An 8,653-nucleotide genomic window follows, 5' to 3' on the forward strand; every position below is an offset into this window, starting at 1 on the left:
AGCATTCATCCTGAAGCTGGTTGAGTGACTGCCAAGAGTAGGTGTGTTCAAACTTTTGACTGGGACTGTATGTTTTAAACTTTAAATCATAGGCCAGGTTGTAGCAACCTCATGATGGGTAGAGGGAAAATGAGTATCATGTAGTAGCCTAAACCTATCGATGTTACATTAAACTAGGTGAATGGAATATGAATGACAATACCATGTAAAAGCCATAAACAAATCATCCTGTAATAGAAATAAGGCTCATTAAAAAAACTAATTATATAATCATCCTCATCTTAAACAGCACCGAACGCCTTACTTACAGTATAGCCTCCCTGTAAAGCACCAGAAATAATGACCCTTCAACCCTCCATAATAAAGAGAGACAGGAGACTGAGCAGAGTAATTGAAACAACAATATGTTTATTCATTTTTGGTTATATTCCTCTAATTAGAAGATTTTGTTTGCATACATTTTTTTGTGACTAAATGATATAATTTTTTTCAACTTAAAAAAGAAATGTGATTGTAGAAATCCAACTAGAATAGATGATGTCTGATTACTGAGGATTCTCTATGGACAGATATTAGCTATGGATTCCACACTGGCAAATACAACTTCACTGAATTGCCCGTTGTGGCTGCGGAAGGTCTGCTGGTAGAGAAAGTATTGCATTCCCAAAAAGACAGCTGTATAGTGGACATACTGACATTGACAAGCCATGTCTGTTTTAAGCACCAACAAAATACATACAGTTTCTGTAAAACTGCCTTTTCTCTGCAGTGCTGACTTTTTGGTGATTCCTGATTCCTGATTCCTGAAAAAGTGATATGATGATAATGGCTTATTGTGAACATAGCAGCTTCATTTCAATAAACAATATTCAAACAACTCCCGAACACAGTAAGGCTTCTCTACTGTGCGAGTTAAATGCTGTGTCTTCAAATCTGATGACTGACCGAAGCTTTCCACACAGACAGCATGTTCCACACTCCTTTGCAAGTTTTAACCCCCTTTAAGTAACCAGGTAAGTTATTGTTAGTCATAATTAGTTGGTGTTATATTTTATTAATATAAACTGGTGAAACTATCCCCATATTGACAGCAGAGTTTAGGCTTCTCCCCTATGTGAATAAGCTAGTGTCTTCAGCTCTGATGACACAGCTTTCCTCCTGCGTGAGTTCTCTGATGTTTCTTCAAAGTTGATGACTGGCTGAAACTCTTCCCACACTGAGAGCAGAGGTGAGGCTTCTCTCCTGAGTGAGTTATCTGATGTGTCTTGAGAGTTGATGAATGACCAAAACTCTTCCCACACTGAGAGCAGTGGTGAGTCTTCTCTCCTGTGTGAGTTATCTGATGTGTCTTCAAAGTTGATGAATGACTGAAATTCTTCCCACACTGGGAGCAGTGGAATGGCTTTTCTCCCGTGTGAATTAGCTGGTGTTTCTTTAGGAAATATGCACTGGTGAAACTATCACCACATTGCAAGCAGTGGTAAGGTTTCTCTTCTGTGTGCGTTATCTGGTGTGCCTTCAGTTGATATAACCTGGTGAAACGCTTCCCACATTGAGAGCAGAGGTAAGGCTTCTCTCCTGTGTGAGTTAGCTGGTGTTTTTTTAGAGTTGATAACTGACTGAAACTCTTTCCACATTGGGAGCAGTGGAATGGCTTCTCTCCTGTATGAGTTCTCTGGTGCGACTTTAAGTCTTTTGGATGACTGAAACTCTTCCCACATTGAGAGCAGTGATATGGCTTCTCTCCTGTGTGAATTAACTGGTGTGTCTTTAGATGGTGTAACTGACTGAAACTCTTCCCACAATGAGAACAGTGGTAAGGCTTCTCTACTGTGTGGGTTAGGTGGTGTCTCTTTAGGTTTCCTACCAGACTGAAACGCTTACCACACTGCGAGCAGTGGTAAGGCTTCTCCCCTGTGTGAGTTATCTGGTGTGTCTTCAGGCTGTGTAACCAACTGAAACTCTTTCCACACTGAGAGCAGTGGTAAGGCTTCTGTCCTGTGTGAGTTCTCTGGTGTGTCTTTAGTTGGTTCGACTGACTGAAACACTTCCCACAAACAGAGCAGTCGTATGGCTTCTCTCCTGTGTGAGTTCTCTGGTGCGTCTTGAGTTTGCTTGGTGTTTGAAATCTCTTCCCACATTGACCACATGAGTACACCCTCCTCCTTTTTTGAGTCTGTTTTGATTTGAGGTGAGTTGGACAAATAAAGCTGTCTCTGCAATCTGAGCAGGGGTGGGGTCTACAAGTGTGCCTTCTCAACTCGTCTGGCTCATAGAAACTAGTGTAGCAGTCCATGCAGTGGTGATGTTTCTGTCTTGAGTTCCTCTGTCTGTGTTGTTTATGGCTTCCTGATGCTGTGGAACTGGGCTCACTGTCTGAACCTGGGTTGGAGCTCTCTCCTGTGGGAATATGAACAGATAGGGGATTAGAATCAGGAACAGCATTGAAATGGTCTTTAAAAAGATTTGTTTAAAGGCCTAATGCAGCTGTTTTGTATCAATATCAAATTATTAGGTACTTTACTTGAATACACTGAACAAAAATATAAAATGCAATATGCAACAATTTCAAGAATTATACTTAGTTTCAGTTCATAAGGAAATCAGTCAACTGATAACATTACATTACATTTAAGTCAATAAAAAAATCATTAGAGCCTAATCAATGGATTTCACATGACTGGGAATACAGATATGCATCTGTTGGTCACAGAAACCTTTAAGAAAAGGTAGGAGTGTGGATCAGAAAACCAGTCAGTATCTGGCGTGACCACCATTTGCCTCATGTTGCAGGGCGACATCTCCATCGCATAGAATTGATTAGGCTGTTCGAATCAAATTGTATTGGTCACATACACCTATTTAGCAGATGTGATTGCGGGTTCCTAGCTCCAACAGTGCAGTAGTAAACTAAATGCTTGTGTTCCTAGCTCCAACAGTGCAGTAGTATCTAACTAAATGCTTGTGTTCCTAGCTCCAACAGTGCAGTAGTATCTAACTAAATGTTTGTGTTCCTAGCTCCAACAGTGCAGTAGTATCTAACTAAATGCTTGTGTTCCTAGCTCCAACAGTGCAGTAGTATCTAACTAAATGCTTGTGTTCCTAGCTCCAACAGTGCAGTAGTATCTAACTAAATGCTTGTGTTCCTAGCTCCAACAGTGCAGTAGTATCTAACTAAATGCTTGTGTTCCTAGCTCCAACAGTGCAGTAGTATCTAACTAAATGCTTGTGTTCCTAGCTCCAACAGTGCAGTAGTATCTAACTAAATGCTAGTATCTAATCTAAAAATGCTTGTGTTCCTAGCTCCAACAGTGCAGTAGTATCTAACTAACTAAATGCTTGTGTTCCTAGCTCCAACAGTGCAGTAGTATCTAACTAAATGCTTGTGTTCCTAGCTCCAACAGTGCAGTAGTATCTAACTAAATGCTTGTGTTCCTAGCTCCAACAGTGCAGTAGTATCTAACTAAATGCTTGTGTTCCTAGCTCCAACAGTGCAGTAGTATCTAACTAAATGCTTGTGTTCCTAGCTCCAACAGTGCAGTAGTATCTAACTAAATGCTTGTGTTCCTAGCTCCAACAGTGCTAGTAGTATCTAACTAAATGCTTGTGTTCCTAGCTCCAACAGTGCAGTAGTATCTAACTAAATGCTTGTGTTCCTAGCTCCAACAGTGCAGTAGTATCTAACTAAATGCTTGTGTTCCTAGCTCCAACAGTGCAGTAGTATCTAACTAAATGCTTGTGTTCCTAGCTCCAACAGTGCAGTAGTATCTAACTAAATGCTTGTGTTCCTAGCTCCAACAGTGCAGTAGTATCTAACTAAATGCTTGTGTTCCTAGCTCCAACAGTGCAGTAGTATCTAATAATTCACAACAATACACACAAATGTAAAAGTAACAATGTTATTAAGAAATATATAAATATTAGGAAAAGCAATGTCGTAGTGACATTGACAAAAATACATGAAATGAGTAAAGCAGTATGTAAACATTATTAAAATGACCAGTGATTCCATTATTAAAGTGACCAGTGATTCCATTATTAAAGTGACCAGTGATTCCATTATTAAAGTGACCAGTGATTCCATTATTAAAGTGACCAGTGATTCCATTATTAAAGTGACCAGTGATTCCATTATTAAAGTGACCAGTGATTCCATTATTAAAGTGACCAGTGATTCCATTATTAAAGTGACCAGTGATTCCATTATTAAAGTGACCAGTGATTCCATCTATGTAAATAGGGCAGCAGCCTCTAAGGTGCAGGGTTGAGTAACCGGGTGGTATCCGGCTAGTGATGGCTATTTAACTGTCTGATGGCCTTGAGATAGAAGCTGTTTTTCGTCTCTCAGTCCCAGCTTTGATGCACCTGTACTGACCTCGCCTTCTGGATGGTAGAGGGGTGAACAGGCCGTAGCTTTGATGCACCTGTACTGACCTCGCCTTCTGGATGGTAGAGGGGTTGCTTTGGACTTCCTGTGACATTGTGTTCTATAGGTGTTCTGGAGGGCAGTGCCACGGTGACGCGTTGGGCAGACAGTACCACCCTCTGGGGAGCTCTACGGTTGCGGGCGGTGCAGTTGCCGTACCAGGCGGTGATACAGCCCGACAGGATAATCTCAATTGTGCATCTGTAAAACTTTGTTAAGGTCTTAGAGGCAAAGCCACATTTTTTCAGCTTCCTGAGGTTGAAGACGCATTGTGGGTGGACCATTTCAGATTGTCAGTGATGTGTACGCCGAGGAACTTTAAGCTTTCCACCTTCTCCACTGTGGTCCCATCGATGTGGATAGAGGCGTGCTCTTTCTGCTGTTTCCTGAAGTCCACGATCAGCTCATTTGTTGTGTTGACGTTGAGGGTGAGTTTATTGATTGTGGCCTGTGGAACATTGTCCCACTCCTCTTCGAAGGATATGCAAAGTTTCTGGATATCGGCGGGAACAGAACACGCATCGATCCAGAACATCTCAAACATGTACAGTGGGTGACATGTCTGGTGAGCATGTAGACCATGGGAGACATGGGACATTTTCAGCTTCCAGGAACTGTGTACAGATCCTTGAGACATGGGGATGTGCATTATCATGCTGAAACATGAGGTGATGGCGGTGGATGAATGGCACCATAATTGTCCTCAGGATCTTGTTACATCGGTGGATGAATGGCACCATGTGCATTATCATGCTGAAACATGAGGTGATGGCGGTGGATGAATGGCACCATAATGGTCCTCAGGATAATTATCATGCTGAAACATGAGGTGATGGAGGTGGATGAATGGCACCATAATGGTCCTCAGGATAATTATCATGCTGAAACATGAGGTGATGGCGGTGGATGAATGGCACCATAATGGTCCTCAGGATCATTATCATGCTGAAATCATGCTGATGAGGTGATGGAGGTGGATGAATGGCACCATAATGGGATAATTATCCTCAGGATGAATGGCACCATAATGGTCCTCAGGATATTATCATGCTGAAACATATCATGCTGAAACATGCTGAGGTATCATGCTGAAACATGAGGTGATGGCGGTGGATGAATGGCACCATAATGGTCCTCAGGATCTTGTCACAGTATCGCTGTGCATTCAAATTGACATCAATAAAATGCAATAATGTTCATTGTCCGTAGCTTATGCCTTCCCATATCGTAACCCCACCGCCACCATGGGACACTGTTCACAACAGCAAAACGCTCGCCCACTCGACGCCATACACACAGTCTGTCATCTGTCCTGTACAGTTGAAACCGGGATTAATCTGTGAAGAGCACACTTTTCCAGCGTGCCAGTGGCCATCGAAGGTGAACATTTCCCACTCAAGTCGATTACGACACAAAAATGCAGTCAAGACCCTGATGAGGACGACGAGCACGCAGATGAGCTTCCCTGAGACCATTTCTGACAGTTTGAGCAGAATTCTTCGGTTGTGCAAACCCACATTTTCATCAGCTGTCTGGGTGCCTGGTCTCAGCCGATCCCGCAGGTGAAGAAGTCGGAAGTGGAGGTCGTGGGCTGTAGTGGTTACATGTGGTCTGCAGTTGTGAGGCCGGTTGAACATAATGCTAAATTCTCTAAAATGACAGTAGAGGTGGCTTATGGTAGAGAAATGAACATTAAATTCTCTGGCAACAGCTCTGGTGGACATTACTGCAGTCACAAGAAGTTGGCCACAATTTACCACATGGTGAGGTCACCATGAAAAGCCTAAACTCCGCCCACGCAAGTCTGCTGATTACAAGGTCCTGTGTAAATTTTATTTTCAACCAGCAACGACCAGGAAATAACGGATTTTTTTTTAATCACACGGTTACAGTTTTAGTTTCATCCCGTTGAACAATATGATATAAAACACAGGAAAAACGGAATGTTTTGCACTTGGTCTTTAAAGCTGGAATCCGTAATTAAACCAATAACAAACCCCTTCTCTGTTTTGGTAAAAGGCTGAGGGATGGGCTTTGAGATAGGTAACCACTCAAATGAATAGACAGACACAAAGTGGTAGGCCACACGAGCTCACAGAACAGGACTGCTGAGTGCTGAAGCGCGTCACATTAATCTGTCCTCCGTTGCAACACTCACTACCGAGTTACAAACTGCTTCTGGAAGCAACATCAGCAGAAGAACCGTTCGTCGGGAGCTCCATGAAATGGGTTTCGAAGGAAGGAAGGCCTTAAAAAAGGTCAAAGACCCCAGCCACCCCAGTCATAGACTGTTCTCTCTACTACCGCATGGCAAGTGGTACCTGAGTGCCATGATATGCTTGGTTTTTAGTCAAAATAAACTAAATGGGGGGGGGGTGGCAAAAATGTGTCGATGTTTGTAAATACGAGATTCACATGCACAAAATGAACATCTCTCTACCATGGACACTGTGTGTCATGGCTGGATAGGTTGTGGTTCCACTCTCTAAACCAACTGTGTTACCTAGGAGACCTGCTGTTTGTGGGTCTGAAACGTTCCTTTTAGCGCTGCATGAAACTGTCAGTGTTGTGTGTTTTTAAGGACACGCCTCCAATACCCCTCCCACCTCAGCACAAGTGAGCTGATGTTAGACAGGTACATAGTTGAACCTGGTGTTGGGGCTGGAAAATGCCAGCACTCATGTTCTTACATTAGGAAGTTCCAAACTAAAGTGTGTTTGACACTTGGGCCTCTAATCGCCGGCTGAAAACAGGCCCATAATGTTAAAGCCCCGAAGCAGTATTTTTAAATCATCCCATATGTCTAATACATCACTGTGTTATCATTTATTTCCCTGAGCCTCCTTTTGCCATTGAAATGCTCAGTCTGATCTTCCGGGCAAATTAAAATAAATTTACATACACAGCCCTGATTGGTGGACAGAGCCTACCCTGCTTACCCCTTCAAAGTAGGAGGATACAAGTGCAAATAAAAGATGACTGGTCATTCTGATCAGATTGTGATGTCATGATCTGGGCCAAAAACTCCATCCCACCTGAACAGGCTGAAATTCCAGGAATTATTTTCCAAACAGGAACGTCACATTTTTAACTACACTGCCCCTTTAAAATAGGTTGAAAGCAAGTTACTCTTCAGAAAGAAGCACCAGATTGGTGGAAATAATCAATAATAGTTCTGGAATCCCCTGTGGCTGTCAATGCACCAGACTCTCTCCATCCTAAACTACTGAACTTACCTGGATCAGTGTTCCCATCGACTTCTTCCTCCTCTTCCCTGTTCTCCACTTCTGTGAATGCTCTCTCCTCCACCTCCTCTTTGAATGCTCTCTCCTCCTCCTCCTCTTTGAATGCTCTCTCCTCCACCTCCTCTTTAATCCCTCTCTCCTCCGCCTCCTCTTTGAATGCGCTCTCCCCCTCCTCCTCTTTGAATGCTCTCTCCTCCACCTCCTCTTTAATCCCTCTCTCCTCCACCTCCTCTTTAATCCCTCTCTCCTCCGCCTCCTCTTTGAATGCTCTCTCCTCCTCCTCCTCTTTAATCCCTCTCTCCTCCTCTTCCTCTTTGACTATCACATTGAGTTCCAGTGGATGACTACAGTCCTCCAGCTTCACTAAGACCATCTCTGGACCCCACTGTGAGCTTCTCTGTGCTGGAACACCACAGTAAGAACCCGGGGACTTGGGTTCAGACATGGAAGGCTATAGTGGGATTCAAAAGAGGCACAAACGAAAATATAAGGTGAGTTTCACAGCTTAATTAATAAAGGAATATAACTAAATATTCCAACCACTAGGAATCTACTAATACATGTAGCTAGCTAGCATTGCTGTGGTAATCATACAACTAGCGTTAGCAACGTTGAGCTAGTTGGGTTTGCTTTAGATGACTGACACCTTTCTCACTAGGATGAAACGATCTAGCAAGATAACCACATTACCAGCAAGAAGTTATTTTGAAGCAACGGCGAACCAAAATAACAATTGATTTGTAATCTATAAATTACCAGTTAGCTAATGATTAGATACTGAAATTATAATAACAAGCTTGCTCGCTAGCCAGCCTTAGAAACAGCCTAGCTAACCAGCCAAGCTCACTTATTAGTTAAGGGTGTCAATATATTTATGCCATCTTGAAGATGGACAATTCACATTACATTCTTAATAACTAATAACGTTATCATTCACAACAGTGTCTTGAAGATAAACACATTTGCTTGGGTAGCCATTTTA

General features: G+C 42.6%; 1 protein-coding gene across 1 annotated transcript; it reads right to left on the reverse strand.

Annotated features, from left to right (window-relative positions):
* Positions 1 to 418: 418 nt before the first annotated feature.
* LOC124026536 (gastrula zinc finger protein XlCGF17.1-like) lies at positions 419 to 7,778 on the reverse strand. Its single transcript, XM_046339448.1, has 2 exons — positions 7,663 to 7,778; positions 419 to 2,400 (listed from the first exon to the last, which is right to left on the reverse strand). Exon 2 carries the CDS (start codon positions 2,294 to 2,296, stop codon positions 1,133 to 1,135), a length of 1,164 nt encoding a protein of 387 aa, XP_046195404.1. The 5' UTR covers positions 2,297 to 2,400; positions 7,663 to 7,778; the 3' UTR covers positions 419 to 1,132.
* Between the last annotated feature and the right edge of the window lie 875 nt (positions 7,779 to 8,653).

Source organism: Oncorhynchus gorbuscha, unplaced genomic scaffold, assembly GCF_021184085.1.
Source record: "Oncorhynchus gorbuscha isolate QuinsamMale2020 ecotype Even-year unplaced genomic scaffold, OgorEven_v1.0 Un_scaffold_2752, whole genome shotgun sequence".
In the NCBI taxonomy this organism is placed as follows: Eukaryota; Metazoa; Chordata; class Actinopteri; order Salmoniformes; family Salmonidae; genus Oncorhynchus; species Oncorhynchus gorbuscha.